Source organism: Melitaea cinxia, chromosome Z, assembly GCF_905220565.1.
Source record: "Melitaea cinxia chromosome Z, ilMelCinx1.1, whole genome shotgun sequence".
In the NCBI taxonomy this organism is placed as follows: domain Eukaryota; kingdom Metazoa; phylum Arthropoda; class Insecta; order Lepidoptera; family Nymphalidae; genus Melitaea; species Melitaea cinxia.
This window is the reverse complement of record NC_059424.1, coordinates 20,105,948-20,125,821: the sequence shown is the minus strand read 5'-3', so window position 1 is coordinate 20,125,821 and position 19,874 is coordinate 20,105,948. Positions and strand designations below refer to the sequence as shown.

Below are 19,874 nucleotides of genomic sequence, written 5' to 3'. Positions count from 1 at the left end.
TCCATTCGACAAAAATTATAGGGGTACGAAATTTTCCAGATCAACTAGTTTTGCTTAATCAATAAGTGGAAAATAATAACGAACAAAACCAAGTGTAGTAATAACTCAAAATCTCAAGCAATAAAAGCGCTGAATAGAGCGAACTTGAAACATTATTTACGACCGTGTATTGTTCATTGACTTCGATTTTGATTGCCAATATGTGTCAACTGCCGGAAACTCATTGATAGGTTTCAGGGCAGAAATAGTCGGTTTGATACCCGGGGTAAATTGCGCGATCATTACTGCCGTCCGGTCTGACTTGCACTTAATTGCTATTTTTGGAGTTTGACCGCTTTGTGAATTAATTTAAGGGGATCTGCAGATGGAACTCAGCACTGCGCAGCTAAAAGTAGACTGTGAGAAGCAGAATTCTTTTTTATGATGGTGATCGATGATTTAGCCTGTAATTACCCACAGCTGGGCAAAGGCCTCTTTCTCCAGACAAGATTAAAAGGACCTATAAGATAAGGAACAGTAAGGGTCTCACTCCATACTCCACCGCGACTTATTGAATAAATTAACTACCACTAATTGGCCACTATTAGGTGTCATATACATGTATAACTCGTATATAACAACCGGGTATCGCATTTTTAAATATATACCTAACACTATTACATTATATGAAGTTTTAAATATTAGAATGTGGCTTGCACTAGCGGTCTCGAGTTTCGAGTCGTCGAGTCGAGTGTATTGGTCATAGAGATTTTAGTCGTGGTCAGGGCGTTTTGTGATTGTGTATATATGTGTTTCCGGATCTCCGAGACAGGCGAAAATCCAAGTGGAGGCTGTTGAGTGTGAAGTGTTTTTTTATTATTATTATCATTTATTATTCTTCTTTCTTTATTCGGAACACTATGCATAGTAGTGCAATACGTACCTGGGCAGGTTTTATATATAACTTTATATATATAATCAACATTGCTATTTGCTCTGTTTTTATTTAGTCGAAACTGATTACAAAGGGAATGGCGTTGAACACTTTGTCAATAGTTCAAAAATTAAAGTCAATACGACTAAACTAATATCGCTTTGCAATATGTCATAATTTGAAATGTTTTTTTTTTCGACTAGAATTCTGTAGTCAGAATAAAATAGAACGTCATAATCAATTATATTTAATTACCAATCGACCCCGCAAACGTTGTTTTGCCATATTTATTATTAACCCCCCTTAATCCCCCCCCCCCCTTATAGCTTGAGGGTATGAAAAATAGATGTTGACCGATTCTCAGAACTACACAATAAACACATAAAATTTCTTAAAAATCTATCCATCCGTTTCGGAGGAGTATTTTAACTAACACTGTGACACGACGATTTTATATATAAGATTTTTAACTTACTTCAAAAATAAGTGAAGATTCTCAATTCGACTGTCTTTTTATGTGGATAAATATAAATAACTTGTTACTGGGTACCGATTTAGATTATTATTTTTTGTTAATCAAAAGTTAGTGCTTACCGTGTGTTCCCATTTAAATTTGATCGATATCTGGCAAGAATACTTTGAGTTACCCTTAATAATGCGTTTTCTTGTCCATTGGTCATTTGCTAGCAAAGAATTATCTATTAATATTTTAAGCCCTAAATTGTTGGTAATGGATAAATACCAAAACATTTTAGACATTTGTAATACAAAATTCAAATTATACTAAAAGATATTTATAGATAAGTAGTTTTATAGGTACTACTAACATTTCCACAAATACTAAGAGGAATCTTTTTGTAGTCGATCTATTGCCAGAGTTTTTTTTCTAATATCCCTCGAAACAGTATATCACTAATTGATTGGCGAATATAATATTGCTATTAAACGTAAATGTAACAAACGCCGCGAGGATAAGTTAGTCAGACATAATTAGACGTTTCCTTTATGGTAAGGCGATACCGTGCAGGCGCTTGTTACTTTTGTCTTGGGGCTACGAGATTTCCTAATCTTAGACCTTTTTGTCTACGGTATTAAATCCCTTTAGCATACTTAATAAACACCAAAATTGTTAAAAACGATTAGTACTTTTGAGGGTTAAGTTCAGTTTTTTACGAATTCAATAAACGAGGAGAATTTTGATTTACGTCACATAGAAGTACAAATGTACTTCTAATACTCATACTACAGAGCCGAAGAAAGTATAGAAATATAATGTCACTGAGTATTTACAATCATCAAGACAAACAAACGCACCAAAGCCAAACCACGTAACTTTTTTACACTCACCAAATAGTCTATCGTCAAATACACCAATATTCCAATTATATATTCGCAGTGCCCATATAATCACTTAACCTTTTAAACTATATTTACCAGTCACCCAATTACCAACAAGTTCCAGCAACCAACCTCCAACCTTCGATTCCCAATAGTTACAAATTATATAGGACATACCTGATTGCGGCAGGGTAACCGTACACATGTTGTTTGCCGCCAAACTATAAGTTGGCTCATCCTTTGGCTTCAAAAGATCGTGCGTTGAGACAGCGTGAATTGACAGCTCCTGTACAAGTGAAATAGGTTTACATTATAACATGTATAACAAATAGGTTACAAATAGGTTTTCATTATAACATTTGTCTGCGATAAAACAGTTTTTTTTTTTGTAAAAATTTTGTATGGAAATATATATATTTATCTCTTTATTGCAAATATATATATATTTTTTTTTAATTTTATTTATATTAGCATACGTTGAAATAAATTTTCCATACACAGTTTACCTATGGTAAAAAACTTTATAGCGGTTAATTAGCATTTTTATACATTTTCTAGGGTATAAAACCTTATCAATCTATATTTGTAAATGAGATAATAAAACAAAATTGGAAGTTGAGGAAAATTGGAAGTTTGAACTGAGGTAGGGCACAGCAGGAATTTCCTGCTCAAAATATGGAGCAGCCTGACTGGGGTAGTACCTTGACCTTACAGAAGATCACAGCAAAATAATACTGTTTTCAAGCAGTATTGTGTTCCTGTTGGTGAGTAAGGTGACTAGAGCTCCTGGGGGGATTGGGGATTGGGCCGGCAACGCGCTTGCGATGCTTCTGGTGTTGCAGGTGTCTATAAGCTACGGTAATCGCTTACCATCAGGTGAGCCGTACGCTTGTTTGCCTAACTAGTGACATGAAAAAAAAAAAAAAAGTTGAAGTAAAAAATGTCATCAACCCGACTTTGAAATATCTCCGTACAGTATTGCTTAGACCACTTTACATCAAATTTGGTTTAATCACGCAATTTGTTAAGCCCCCAGATGACAACACTTTTATCTGGTAAGTTCAAAGAAGGAGTATTCACGGGACCTGATATCAGAAAATTGTTGAAAGACACAAATTTTGAAACAAAGAATTATGACCATCTCAGAAAGAATGCTTTCAGAAATTAAAATAGTAAAACAAGATTCTAATTATAAAAAATATTGTCCAAGGAATGTTAAATACCAATACAAACTTATTTTGTGTTTGAAAATTCTTTCTGTAAAGTCTCATGATGTACAACCGTGTACATACGTTTTTATATTATTTTTAAAACAATTAAAACAAATATAATAATGGCATTAGAATAAAACATTTCAAAAAAAAAAAGAAAAAATTCCGCAAGCATGTGTAATTATTTGTAATCGACATTCGATCTTGAAGAAAACGAACAAGAATTACTAATATAGACTTTTTTGTTTAATGACTGAGCGGTATAAACGATTCTTCACCCCTATTTAGTAAAAACATTTTATCTTCTAATCTTTTAATTATTTTGATAAAATAATAAATAAATAAAGAACACGTGGGTTTTGATTAAAAGAGAAATCATAGTCAGATCTGCTGAAATCTAGAATTCTTTTTGAAAATATATTTTTTTATTTCATTTTTAAAAATAAAATAATTTAGTTGAAATTTTTACACATATTTGTTAATCGACTAAGGAACATTGAGTTTTAATCGATGACAAACCAAGTTAGCTATATCAGTAGTCAGATAGAACTTTGCCTAAAAGTAAGATATTTATAGTTACGTGCAGTTTTTGTAATAGGTATTTATAGTAAGGTGAAGAAAATATAAAGGTTACGACAGCTTTATATTAATAAAATTAAGTGGGCGTCAAAGCTAGTATTTCTTTTAATATTCCGAAATCTCAATAGAAATCAAGATAGGTAAATAATAACTGTGTTTGCTGGCGAACGAAAAAAAAACGACTTCTATTACATCGACAAGTAATACAACGTAGATAGACGAAAAAATAGTCAAGTAATTACGCATTATCAAAGATTACTCTAAAAGTTGTAATCAGATCACATGATAAACATCGGCTTTCGATTATATTAAAAATCGTCAAAATCGGTACACCCAGTAAAAAGTTATGCGGATTTTCGAGGGTTACCATCGATTTCTCTGGGATCCCATCATCAGATCCTGCTATCCTTATCATGGTACTACACTTAGGATATCTCTTTTTCAACAAAAATATTTTTGAAGTCGGTTAAATAGCGTCAAAGTATCCTTAGAACCAAATTCGTACATTTCAAATAACACAAAATAAGCCGGCATCAAACAAACACGTGCCCTCGATATTTTTCTCATGTTAATATTAAATCGAATGTTGAATAGATAATAAATATACAGTGATATCTATTTTTAAATACGTGGGATGCTTTCTCCAATCTTGAATGAACGACAGTCGACCCTCTGCGTAATGTTCTTGCAACACCGCCCAATGTTAAAAAGACTAGCGGCCGCGTCAGCGATTAATTAATACTGATTTACGTATTCTTTTTATTTTATTTTTTCTTTTTTCTTCGCTAGCATGATTAATTGTTTTCGGCCAGTGTTGTAAGTCGGTTCAAAAGAGGTTTTACTTTTTTATAATTTTAACTTTAATTTCCAATCGGAGAATTATATCTATTTTAAAATTCCTTTTTGCTTAGCGTCGTTACATTTTAAGATAGTGTTACGTATATTTATATAGTATTTAAAAAATAAATTAATCAATAAAAGTCAAGTTAGACTAAAATAAACATGTCGATTATTCGCGTGATGAGAAAACGAAGTGGATAATTTTACGTCAGAGACACCATTTAACGCATATTACTTGTTTACACTAATCATTTAATAGCGAAAAGAAATATTTGTACAAAAAAAATACCTACCCACAACTACACCAGAGCGTTTGTTAATTGCAAAATAAGTAAAAGTTTATTTTATGAAGATATCGAACGTCATCAATACAGTATAATTTGTACACAAAATGTAATACTTAATCTATTAAATGGCTACCCTTGAACTGTATTGTCAATCAATAAAGTTAATCCTTAAAATACGATGGGAAAATATAATTCTTTGAAATGAATGAAATCTTTTTAATTTTCTTGTCAATTTAAATGACAGAAACGTAAACAGCGAATGTTTTTGTATGGACAAAGAGATACGTACGTATTTACGTAAGCGGATATTACGAAAAGAAATTGTTGTTATTTGAAAGTATTAATTAATTAGCTGTGTGGCTACGGCATTAAAGAATACACCCACCCCCTCTCTTCCCGTGGGTGTCGTATGAGGCGACGAAGGGATAATACAGTTCCACTACCACATTATGCCGTGTGGTGTCGGCCGAGTAGAATAGCACTACACTCTTTCTTCCCGTAGGGGTCGTAAAAGGCGACCAAGGGATAAACCATAACAATATTATCAGGGTCCTGGAGAAGGAAAACTTAATTTGAAACCCGGTATGGGGTCTCCGTCAAGCATTCGTGACATAGCACTAAAATGCTAAAGACTCCTGCAGCCGAACTGGCTTCACACGTATTGACTCGTCGTTCCTGTGGGCCTAGCCAGTGAGGTCGGAGAGTGGCACAGAGCTTAGACAACTCTGCGTTTTCCTGAAGAGTGTCCTAGACGACACAGTGTCTGTCTGACACTACCTAAATCGCCTGCAATAGACCGACTAAGGCCAATAATGACTACCACATTGTAACTTAACACAGCTGGCTTTGAAATACACAGGTCGAAGAGAGGCAGCAGTGTCTTCGGTGCGACAAATCCAGCCCTGCGGTCACCAACCCGCCTGCCCAGCGTGGTGACTATGGGCAACACACACGAGTTCATGCCATTTTTGGCGCGAACTTGGGGAGGCCTATGTCCAACAGTGAACTGTAATTGGCTGAAGTGATGATTATGATGATGATGAATGATGTATTAATTATGTTCTTTTTGATAGTCTTTTGTGATATCAATGAAAATAGACTTGACGCCCTAGTAATTAGTGCTTATTTAGAAATTACTCTTTACTCTATGTTAGTTTAGTTTGTTAAGCTTAATCTGTACTTTCCAAGAAATTCTATTACTACAAGCGAGGTGTATATTTTTTTTCAAAGAAAAAAAATGTGGCAAAAAAAGTTTTGCCTGATCATCTAGTGTTACGTAAATAAATAATGAAGTTTGTCAAGATAACTTCGGACAGATCAACGTACAGAAGTAAAGCCGGATCGCTCCGCGCTTCCCCCACGGAGCAAAGTGTTAGCTTTTTGACAGAGTCAGCTATATCGGAACTGATTTGTACGCAACAGCTGCGCTCGCGCACCTATTAACCGCTGATACATGTTTGTCAGGCGGCTATTAGGGCGAAAGAGATAAAATTTAAGAATCATTTATATCAGAGCGAGATCGATTCAAAACGAATTCGACCATATATAAACGCTGCATCATGACACAAGAGAAAATACCGCTGTGAAAAATTTTCGACGTCGTCGGACGATTTTTCTAATCTATATAAAGATGATTTTTGGCAAGATAATTGTATTTTTTCTTTTTTTTTTTTATGTGCACTGATAAAATAAATTAAAGTAGAAATCTTGAAAAAAGAACTTTTTTTAAATACGCTAAAAATAATAAAATAAGCTTTTTCTTTAAAACTTTTACTATCAACATATGACGTCATTATAAAATTTACATAATAAAAAATATGTTGCGAGATTCAAGTACTAGTGTTTACTTAGTTTAAAAGTTATAAAAATTAAAATCAATTAGATAAAGTTATTTAATTTACTTGTTTATCTACGTAGATGAATTTCGCTACAAGCTTTTATGTCATATAAATTGTGTAATGGCGTTATATGGTGATAGCAAAAATATATGTCTGTGTTAAGAAACATTCGCTTCGTCTCTTAGTCGTGAAGCGGTAAAAACGTAATTAAATTTAAAAAAGAATATCTGAAAAACTACTGAATTTATTTTTAATAACCCAGCATGACTATGGTGACTATGGTCAAAACACATAGGTTTACTCCATTTTTGGCGCGAACTTGTGGAGGCCTATGTCCAGCGGTGGACTGTAATAGGCTGAAATGATGATGACCACTCTGGTGTAATTGGTGATTGGTGCGTGTGCCGTGCGTGGATCTACCCACAGTGCCTCGGAGAGCACGTTAAGCGGTCGGTCCCGCTTGTTATCATGTACATCTGATAGCGATCGTTACTAATAGTAGAGAATATATACTCTGACCCTTGTCTTATATAGGCATAGAGGCCTATGCCCAGCAGTGGGATATTACAGACATAAATACGAAAAAGAAAGACTATATTATAATGATTGTTTGTTATGTTAAATGGCTTTACCTATGTTTATGTATCTTTATCTCTATTGAGAAGAAACATCGTATTATATATGAATATATAGTTATTTCGAATTTACATTCTATTGACAGGAATTGGCAAAGTAAAAATCATCACAATTCTTGTAGATAAGCAAGTATCGGAAACTACATATTAGGTTATTTACATATTAGTTCTCTCACCAAATCTATCCAATCATCAAATCTATATCAGAAAAACCAACTTAAACTAAACCGTACGCTCAAAACTTTGTGTTGTTATCGGGTTTCAAGTTTTTTGGACCTAATACAGAGGACTTATGATGTACGTAATTTCTATAATAACAAACCAAATAACTTGTATATATAAGCTACAATGCTATAATTATATATACAAGCTGACCCCGCAAACGATGTTTTGCCATGTATGTTATTACTTAACCCTCCCCCCTTATAACTTAGGGGTATGAAAAATAGATGTTGGCCGATTCTCAGCCCTACCCGACATGCACACATAATTTCATAAAAGTCGGTCCAGCCCTTTCGGAGGAGTATTTTAGCTAACATTGTGACACGAGAATTTTATATATAAGATTAATACGTGAAGCATAACTTTGTATCCCTTTTTAGGTAAATTGCGCGGACGGAGGAGTATGAAATTCACACTTATAGTTTATATAGAAAAGAATTGCAGAATACTATTTTTTTTTAATTATGCATACAAATATATTAAATCAATAACAAAAACATTACACACACTACCATGTATTTGACACACACACACACACACGTATATTAATTATACTCTTTTGTTGATTGTCAAAGTCTGTAGTCAAATTGAAAAATTTAAAACAAGGTTCTTTATTTTCATTATAAAAATTAAAAAATATATATACAATTTTGTTTTTTTTTTTTTAATTAAATTTTTAATCTTGGTCGAATCGACCTAAAAAATATCCAAGCAAGTAACATAAACTCAAATCGTGCATAGATTCGATTAAAAATATTCAATTCACGATTCAGCTTGCAATATCTCCCTGCTGCTCATATAACTCTTTCTCAATTTAGAAGAATCGGATCGGATCGGAACTTGGTCCACAAAGCGAGTTGCGAGTTAGCTGATATATTCTCTATCATGAGTAACGATCGCTATCGCTATATATGATTACCGCTGCGATTCCCGCTCGGGATCTATACTTGTATTTGTACAAATATTGCTTTCCAGTTTGGAAGATTGTCCTTGTAGGTCTCCCCACCGTACCTCGAAGAGCACGTTAAGCCCAGTTGTTATCGTAATCACCTGATAGCGATCGTTACTCATAGTAGGGAAATATATCCGCCAACCTGCAATGGAGCAGCGTGGTGGATTGAACTGCAATCGCCTATAACTATGACTAAGCTGTGGGATATTACAGGCTGAATTGTGATCGTGATAGTAATTTTAATTTGTAAGACAACGATTCAAAGGTGATTTGTATGTATGATATGAGGCTAATTTGAATAAAACAATTTTTTATTTTCGATTTTTAATTTGACTGAAAAATAATTTCAGCGTGTCTTTAATATACAGAAAAGGATTTGAAACTGTTCTATAACAAGTATAGATAATTATTACGACGCGTTAGCGCAGCGGTCGCAAGACTGGCTGGCTGGCCGTTGTTGGTTCGATCCCCGCTCACGACAGACATTTGTATTGGCCATATAGATGTTTGTCGTGGTCTGGGCGTTTGTGCTTGTCTATTGTTTATGTTTCCGGACCCCGACATAAAAGAATATCCTACTGGGGACCATTGATTGTGAAGCGTTTGTTATTTATTTTATATTGGAAATGAATAATAAAATGTTTTTCTAAATGTTGGTATACACGAGATACCAACGTTAGTATAGATGTCATAACAACACAAAATTGTTTCACGTCTAATCTAATTAAAATAATTAATTTTATTCGAATGAAATATCAACTAATATACATAATAAAAGTTTTCTATACATATATTCAAATGAAACTTGAAAATTATACGTGGTATAATCTATATACGTGGTATAATGTATATAGTAAATAGTATCCCTGTTTCGCTTGGTCACGCCATCACGCCTGAACGGCTGGACCGATTTCGCTAATTATTTTTTTGTTGTGTTTGTTATTGTCAGGAGAAGGTTCTTATGAAAGAAAAAATTAAGAAAGTTACGCGGAAAATTAGAAAATTTAAGAATCCTTACCCACCGTATAAAATAGCGCTTTGGACAATATAATTTAATTTTAATGTAACCTTATGACGTTTGACATAGAATTGACAGAAGATTGGTTATAACACTTTTTTTTTTAATTTTTTTTTTTAATATTTAATCATCCCAATTCGAATTCAGTATTCATAGTTAAAGCAGGACAACGTCTGTCGGGTCAGCTAGTAAATCATATAAGTCTAATTTCTAACAGCAGCCATGGATGTAATGTTTCGATTTAGCTTGTAACATCCCACTGCCGGGCATAGACCTCTTTCTTCTTGTAGAAGGATCGAAGCGTAATTAGCCACGATAACATTTCGGGTAGGCGGGTATATTGATTACTATGAGTAACGGTCGCTGTCTGTGAAAGCAACTAGGACCGACTGCTTAACGCTTTATCTGAAACACGGTGAAGCGACCTAAATTATCATTTCGAATGGGAATCGAACCTATGACCCGTTCGAAACTTTTGGTGTCAAAATTGTTTCATTCACCGTGTGTTACTCTGCGTTTGACTTTGTGTATATGTAAGTGTGTGTATGCGTGCGAGTTTGTTAGTGTGTGAGTGAGTATGTATGTGAGAATATGTGTGTGCGTGGGGTTGTGTGTGTAGTATAAAATTCAAAAACATAAATACACAAATATTTCTATAAGAAGGTAATATTGACTAATATATGAATAACGATAATATAATTATTTTGTAATCTTTATAAATTATAATTAAGTCGGTTAAGTAGTTTGCGCGTGTAGGCGTAACTAACAAAGTTACATTGACATTTATAATATTAAGAGTGAGGACTATTTTTCAACTTCTAATATTTAGTGTTCTTTATACTGAAAGTACATTACTTCTGAGACTGCCAGGGTTACTACAGACTACGTTATTTTAGTATTTTGATGAGTATAAAAAATTTTAGGTTATGGTATTTGCATGTATGATAAAATATCACAAACAATTTTGGAATTGTCTCAACATAAATTTAAAGTTTGTGTGTTTGTTTGTGGTAGCTTTACTTTTACAAAAATAATAATTTATTTTTAAGTTTTAATTTGTAAAATGACGATTCGAAAGTGCTCTTGGGGGCTCACTATTTGAATAAAGTCGTTTTTGATTTCGATGATTTTTATTTTTATTTTCAGAGTATATGTATTACTCCGCAACTATGCGAATGACGCAAAATAAAAGTAAAGAGGTTATATAATAAAAGAATAAAGATAGAGTAAGTAAAATATTTGTTCGACATTTTTAATGCGAGCTGTTTTATTTTGATTACTTTATATTACTGTCATCGTGATAACTTACGATGTGTTTTTCGAGGATATTTTTTTTTGTTTCCAATCAATAAAAAAGTACGTATTAATAAATATTAGTGTACAAAAAAAATCAACATCATGTACAAAGTGACGAAGAGCGAACCGGGGTAGGATTAACGAGAATAGAATCGTAATTAATGGCCGCTTGAGCCCACAATCTTATAACGGGAATTCGAGAATATCATCTCAAACGATTATAATAAAAATACAATAATAATAACGCATTCACGCGAAAAATATATAACACTCATTCGACGATGAACTTTTGTAACACTTTAAATTTATGTTACATAATAAATGTTTCGAATTTTAAATACTGATCTACGCTAACAATGTTCAGTTTATGCGCTTTTTTATTTCAATCTTCGGATCTACTCATATGTATTACTGAGCTATGAAGACATATACGTCACTGTAATATATCATGAAGTGTAAATTCGAGCGAAAACAAGTATTATTTTTTTTTAAACAACTAGATTGGCAAACAATCGTACGGCTCACCTGATAGTAAGCTATTACCGTAGTTTTTAGACGCTTGTAACAGCAGAAGCTTCCCAAGCGCATTGGCGACCCTATCCCAAATCTAGTAGTATTATTTAGCTGTGATCTTCTGTAAGTTCGAGGTACTTCCCCAGTTGGACTGCTCCAGATTTTGCGCAGGGTATTTCCTGTTGTACCCCACCTCTAGTTGTATTAGTGTTTATTTTTATTTTTTATGGGTATGAAATAAAAGAGGACTGAAATTGTGTGAAACGACTAACGTTCAGGGACACAGAGAGGCGCTTTACAGCGCTTTGAGCTTTTTATTAAGACCTGGGTATAATATTGTGATACATTTAATAGGACATTTTAAATTTTAGGTTTTATGGTAATCATTCCTAAGGAGTGAACTACAATCGCTTGTCGGAGCACACACAATCTTTTTCATCTTTAAATTCTGATTTACATATCATGGATAGTAATCTATTCTATACCTTTGAATATTCGGGGCATTATAATTTTTTTTTTTTCGCAAAATTCGTCTCTTTTAATTTTTTCAGTTAGGTATATATATATATATATATATATATATATATATATATATATATATATATTTATTTATTTTTTTTTTATTTGGGAAACATACAATTTTATATCACATTATTATATTATGACTAATTACAATAACTGAAATCAATAAAGTTTCCACTATTAACAATATATAAATATTATTGTGGTGTGATGGTTCTATTTTAACTTATAAAAAAAAAACGATAGGACCCGGCTTCGAGTTAAAAAAAAAGTATTTTATTCGTAACAAATAAAGGTACAATTCACACTTTTACAATTAAGGTTATATCAATAAATGTGTTCACAATTAAAGTGCACCTGTTATCTGAACTAGTAAGATAACTGTATCTCAGAATAACAGGGTTCTCCCCTCTAGGAATCTATATTTAATTACACAATTGGACGTGAAGTGTAATACAGAGCAAACAATAGTTAACTAAATAAAATAAAATATACATGTGATTGTATGTATGTGTTTGTGTGTGTGCGTGTGCGTGTGTGTGTGTGTGTGTGTGTGTGTGTGTGTGTGTCCATCTGGAAAAATTTAAGCTATGCACAAGTAGGTACTGGAATACATGAGGCCTTGACGTTCTTTGTTTTTTACGCACCACTAATGACAACAGGAGCATTACGAACGCGTTGTCGACCCTGCCAAGGGTATTTGCAACCCCATACTATTACTACCGCAACGAATAATCTTATTATAACAAATATATATGTATATATATATATATATATATACTAGCTGACCTGGTGAACTTCGTATCACCTTATTTTTTTCTGAAATATAATAATAACATAATATATCAAAATAAAATATAGCCTATCTTTTAAGTTGGATCAAACTGCACACGGTGTGCAAATTTGACTAAAATCGGTTAAGTAGTTTAGGAGTCCATTGAGGACAAACATTGTGACACGAGATTTATATATATTAAGATATATACTACCATCTATTTGACACACACACGCATATATATTCTTTTGTTTAATGTTCAAACTTATAATTTTAATTATTTATGGACAAATTTCGACCACAGGGCGACCGCTAGTAAACGGTAAATTGATATTACTACAGTTTGTATTGTGTATTATGTTTTCGTATCCCCAACTTTGATTGAGTTAAAGATTTAATCCTACTAGGGGATCATGATCGTGAAGAGGTCATTTGTTTATCAATCGATTTAAACGGTGTGGTAATTTAAACATATTTCCTATATATATATATATATATATATGTTTTTTTTAACATAGAATCCGTAAACACAGAGATCAAAGTATAAAAACAAAAGAAAGTAACCAATACCATATATTTTAACATATGTTTATAAAAAGCGTAAACTGTTTCTTCTTGTAACGAACTAGAAAATATCTACCACGTTGGCGAGGAACAATTAAAAAAAACGCAACAAAGTCAACCGCTCGTGAAATAGGTCCATTGTTGCGCACTTGAGACCAAATTAGCATTGGCACCAGTGCCACCGATAAGGGTGCGACACGCCCTATTGACCTTTAACCCAACCTCTTAAGGTCGACAATCCCGCGCCCGAACTCTTGGGACCCGTGAGTACAGGAGGTATACGTATGTAAAAATGTACCACCGGGCCACCCACGAACAGAGTGTAATGTACAAATGCTAAAACGTACAGTATTACTTTCACGTGCATGGATCAGCTAACAAAACTCGAATGATTTTTCGATTTGTCACATACTTTATCAGACTATTTCAATGTTATGCTTAATATGAGATATATAATGTTGAAAATGAGAATGAAATAAAAAAGGAAATGAAAAAAAGAACCAATGTTGTTAATATTTTCGTTGCTTTAAAAGTCCTCACAATAATTTTCGTTTAAAAGTATAATTATGTAATTTTCATCTCTGTAATATAGATGATAGAATTTCGTTAAGTACGTTATTGATTTTGACGTAATAGCGTCTTCATCAACGTACTTAACGAAATAGATGAACACCGGCTGCACCTACGAAAAAGTGTCACGTTCCACCTAAGCCTGAGCGTGCAAGCGAGAGCGCGGAACAAGCGATAGAGAGTCACGATCGGCCTAAGCGTTGGCTTGTGACACATTTATCTCTTCTCGCATGACGTAAGAACTAGCAGTTTGTATAAATAAATGTTAATTTATCGAAAAAATTGTCATTTTCAATTAACTCCTTCTTTGTATTTATACAAAATAATGATAATTCAGTGATAATAATTCAATTCAATTCATAAAATATGCAATTTTTCATCCTTGTTTCTTTATGACGTTGTCACGTTATTATAATGTTATAACTAAGGTGAGGGCACAGCGGGAAATTTCCTGCTATAAATTTGGAGCAGCCCGACTGGGGTAAATACCTCCACCTTACAGAAGACCACAGCAAAACAACACTGTTTTCAAGCAGCGTTGTGTTCCTGTTGATGACTAAGTGACCAGAGCTCCTGGGGGAACTGAGGATTGGATCAGCAATGCGCTTGCGTTGCCTCTGGTGTTGCAGACGTCTGTATGCTACGGTAATCGCTTACCATCAGGTGAGCCGTACGCTTATTTGCCGATCTAATTATAAAATATATTTGAAAAATAAACCTCTTTCTCCATGCAGGAGAAGGATCGGAGCTGAATCCACCGCGCTGCTCCACTGCGGGTTGGCGGATATATTCCCTTATGATAACAACCTAGACCGAATGTAGCCACCCCGTCTCTTCCTTTGGGTATCGTAAGAGGCAACTAAGGGATAACACAGTTCCACTACCACCTTGGAACTTAAAAAGCCAACCAACGGCTTTGAAATACTCAGGCCGAAGACGGGACAGCGTCTTCGGTGCGACAAAGCCAGCACTGCGGTCACGAACCCGCTTGCCCAGTGCGGTGACTATGGGCAAAGCACGTGAGTTCGCGCCATAAAGTCTGGCGCGGACTTGGGGAGGCCTATGTCCAGCTGTGAACTGCGATAGACTGAAGTGAATTATATAATGAAAGTAACAGACCGTCTATTACAGTTAAGCCATTTTTTTTTTTTCGAAATAGTACGCTTTGTAATAAAGTAAATATATAGTAAAGTCTATGTATACTTTTTCATTGAAAATGTGGCAATAAGCGTGCGGCCCGCCTGATAGTAAGTAGATGCTTGCGCGTGGCCGACGCAATACCAGGACCCACCCCAGAAGCTCTGGCCTCTTTTCTCACCACAAAACAATACTACTGTGATCTTTCGCTTCAGCCTGTAATATCCCACTACTGGATATAGGCCTCTTTCCCCATGTAGGAGAAGGATCAGAGCTTAATCCACCACGCTGCTCCAATGCGGGTTGGCAGATATATTCCCTACTATGAGTACACTTTCGGTACGGTACGGTGTACGGTGTACATGATAACAACCGGGACCGACGGCTTAACGTGCCACAATCCATGGCTGTGACCGTTGCGTCAACGCGGCGTCAACTATGATCAACTGTGATCTTTAACACTGCACAATACCCCACATACCTAATATAACGTAGCTAACGCATATGACTGTACGATGATGATTTTTCCTGCATTTTTGCAATAATGCGCAAGCGCAAACCCGCTGACGCAGCTAGAACACAGCAGTTATGTATATTTTGACGTTAGCACATTTCAATCAAACACCACAGTTTGAAACGGGGTCAGGAATTGCGACACATACAATTATATGAACGTACACGATTTGTAAAAAATGAAATTTATGTTTTCGGGTCACTAATCGATCAGTTTTCAAGGGCATGTATGAAAAAAATATATGTAAATAATATATTATTAATATTATTATTTTTAATTCTAATTCGATCGCAAATCTAATCGCAACAATGATATACATAATTATATTAAATTAAATGGTTCTACGCTAAAAACGGTTTTTTTTTTTTCAAATTCATTCTTTTCCTTTTTGCCTATAAGTGAAGTTAAGACTTCTATGAGCTTTTGATATACGCATACAGAACTACTAGCAGCTCGTTATGATTTACAAAAGACCCCTTTTCCTCTAGAGTATGCTTAAAGAAACATAAATATGATTTGACTTTTTATTTTCAAATTAATTTAAAATAGGAAAATTTGTCAAATAATTTTTTGTTATTTTTTTTACACAGATATTTTCACTCCTGTTATACACAACTATGCATTCGATAGTTACTAAGCCTTAACACGAATTCCCCTATTGCGATTTTAATAATCGTGTCTAAATTTGATGGCAAAACTTATTACCAAGCACTCTCAATCAAATAAAATCCATTCAAAATAGAACAGGGGACTTATTTGTAAACAACAACGATAATATTACATCCTATCTTTGTGAAATTGTGCATAAAGCACTTTTACAATATATATTCACAATTTAAAACCAATATTTCAAATAAACTGAATACTGTATACGTTATGAAAACAAATTAATAAATAATAATAATAACTTTATTGATGATATAATACGTAAGTAATTGTTTTGTAGTTTATACATATATATATATAGGTATAGAGGGAGAGAATGTTAGACAATTTATTCCAACACATTCTGCAGAATAACCTCAGCTTATGGCATGGTATACAATCATACAAATATGCCAAAACTACAAATATTGGAGATCAAGAAAATATTAAATTTAAACACCAGAGCTGAAAAAGTTCACCTGACGTTGTTGAAATGTTCTATATAAGACGTATTTATCATATATCAGACAACAATATTATACTTTTATTTAACTTTTATTGAATAAGTATTCTTATATCTTATAACATAGACTATCAGATCCATCAGTTGATTTTTTTCCCTTAAAATATTTACCACTAATGCTTAATGAAGTGACCTAATACGTAAATCCTAAGAAATGTTTAAACCTAATAAATGTTTCCATCCTGGCTCTAGTTATTTTAAAATAATTTAAAAACAAAAGAACAAACTTCTTCTAGAAATTCTGCAATAATTTAATGCTTAACCGAAACCCTGTTAAAAATATATATACTCTTCCTTTGCACTAACACTATTTTAATATAAAACCTGTTAGTCCCATAAAATGATATAATTCAATTTTAAAACGTATCTCATTTATAATTAATCTAATTAACGTCGGCGTAGCTAGGGGTAAGAGGTGACCCGGGACTCCCGAACAGAATCAGTGAGGTCAGTGGATGAGGATTGCGGGCGCATGCTTGGCGCGAAATTGGGAAAGCCTATCTCCAGCAGTGGACTGCAATAGTCTGAACTGACTGACTAACACCTCTCCTCGCCCTGGAATTATAATCCTAATTAGGCTTATTCTAAGCGTAATAAGAACTTTGTAATTTGATATATTTAAATATTTATTTCATCGCAGTAAATTAAAAGTTATATGAATAGACAAACGATTTAAATGGCTGTAGTAGTATCCTTAATTTATTGATAAAAAAAAATCTAAAATCATGACTTCTTCAAGTAAAGTGGATATCAGAAACTCTATTTATTTTAAATGCTTCAGCCTGTGATATCCCACTACTGAGCATAGGCCTCTTTTTCCATGTAGGAGAAGGATCAGAGCTTAATTCCCCACGCTTCACCAATGCGGGTTGGCGGATATATTCCCTACTATGAGTAACGATTGCTATCAGGTGTACATGATAACACCGGGACCGACGGCTTAACGTGCTCTCCGAGTCACGGTGTGAAAACCCACAAGGACTGCACAAACACCCAGACCACGGCAAACACCTGTATGGCCAATACAAATGTATGTCATGTGCGGGGATCGAACCCGCAACCGCCAACGCAATAGGTACAATCCATGGCTGTAACCGTTGCGCCAACGCGGCGTTTTATTTTAAAGTGTAATTCAAACTTAATTGCTTCTTGAGAGCCAAAATTAAATTGGTTGTTTCTAACAAATTATCGTATAAATAGATGTTGATAAAAGAATTTCCCAGTATTTATTTCGTTAAGGAAAACAATTGCGTATTCTAAAATGACATCTGTACTAATATATCGATTATTTATTCAAACCTATAAAATACTTATAAAAATAAACAAAAGTTGTAAAAATTTAAATAACTCGAATATACGTACGCGTCGCAGCGAGAGACCGACACCCGAACAAGCTGGAGTAGTGAAATGGCACAGTTTTAAACTCTATACCTACCTCTTACATTTGTCACAGAGCTGGTCGAATTACAGTCATACGAGTCGCCCGCGTGCCAGCCAGCTGACCAATACGATATAAATCCAGGGCTGCCATATTCATCTTACGTAATTTTATAAGAAATGAGTTTCAGCAGTTTTAAAATTCTTTGATTTCTTTTTAAATAATTTTAAATAAAATTCTTATTCTGGAGTCTAAACGTCTTATTTACTCCTAATTTAGATAAAGATAGTGGCTTAGTATGTGTTAAAATTTTATTTGTAGCAAACAATTTCAGATAACAACAGGCCCGCTGTAAGAGAGCGTAGAAAGCGTGCCTTGCACGTGGGTGGCACGTCCAAGAAGTCGGCAAATCAGCGATCATTGTCATAATAAATAGCCGCCCTACAGCATAGGAATCGTCATCGCACGGGAAAAAAACCGACCGGCGCGGCGTGCAATCTTAGCGTTAACATCGCTATCGTCTGCCTACTATTACTGTAAGTCAAATGCAACAGACATCAGTAGAATCGGAAAAAATAATGAATAAATGGATAACAATGGTGTTTAGAAAGAGTAATGACCATTATTAAGTTTTTATCTCATCAGTGTCTGACTTTCCGGGGGTTGTTGAAAATATTATATGAACATGGTAAGGGTAATTTTCTAAGCATATTCACAGAATTCAATCCTCGCAAACCTAAAATCAAGTCATGTGACTCACTATATAAGATATCAAATTCAGAATGAAATAATTGATATGCTCGACCATATAAAATATAAACATTGAATAAAGTCAGAGGATCAAAATAATTTTCTCCTCCTCATCCTCCATTATATTGGATTGCACACCAGATGTAAATCACAGAACAAATTAAAATTGTACTCAGGCATTTTCATTTAAATAATGAAACCAATAAAGTCGAGATAAGTGAAAACTTCGTTGATTTCCATCCGATCGCCTCCTACTCATGTTCACAGGTGAAGGAATATTAAATTTTGTTTTAAAAAAATTAAATAAATATAAATATTGAAATAAGTGAAAAATTCGTTGGTACTCCATACTATCCGAGCACCTCCTACTCACGTCCACAGGTGAAGGTCTATTAAATTTTGTTTTTGATCTATTTCAATAATTTTATCACAACATCAAAATTTAAGCGGTCAAGGTTATTAATAATAGTTATGATATGCGTGGAAAATAGAAAGGACTACAAATAATTTTGTTAATCAATAACCACGCAGACGTTTCATGCTTTTTGAGACGTTAAGTGGAATTTGTTGAAGATGAATTCGAATGGGTATTGCATCGAAAATGGTAAGTAACTAATCAAAATAAATGTTTTATGTTCGTTAAGATTTTTTCTTTTCCTTACCTTAATGGAAAAAAAAAACATTAAATAGCCTTGTTTTAACAAAACTCAGCATATGTAGGTAGTCGTAGGGGGGCATACTCAATCAGCTAGCGACAGAACTGGATAACTGTATGCCTACTTTCTTGTAAAAAAAGAAAAAAGGATTACTAGAATAAAAACACGAAACAAATTCTTTATTTTATGTCACTTAAA

General features: G+C 33.9%; 1 protein-coding gene across 1 annotated transcript in view; it reads right to left on the bottom strand.

Moving 5' to 3' along the window:
* The window catches only part of LOC123668913 (forkhead box protein L2-like), a 49,600-nt gene extending 46,078 nt beyond the window's left edge, over positions 1 to 3,522 (bottom strand). The window contains exons 1-2 of the mRNA XM_045602605.1: positions 3,475 to 3,522; positions 2,429 to 2,537 (exon numbers count right to left, since the gene is read on the bottom strand). Of these exons, the coding sequence (XP_045458561.1) occupies positions 2,429 to 2,537; positions 3,475 to 3,522 (157 nt within the window). The remainder of the gene's footprint in view (positions 1 to 2,428; positions 2,538 to 3,474) is intronic.
* Between the last annotated feature and the right edge of the window lie 16,352 nt (positions 3,523 to 19,874).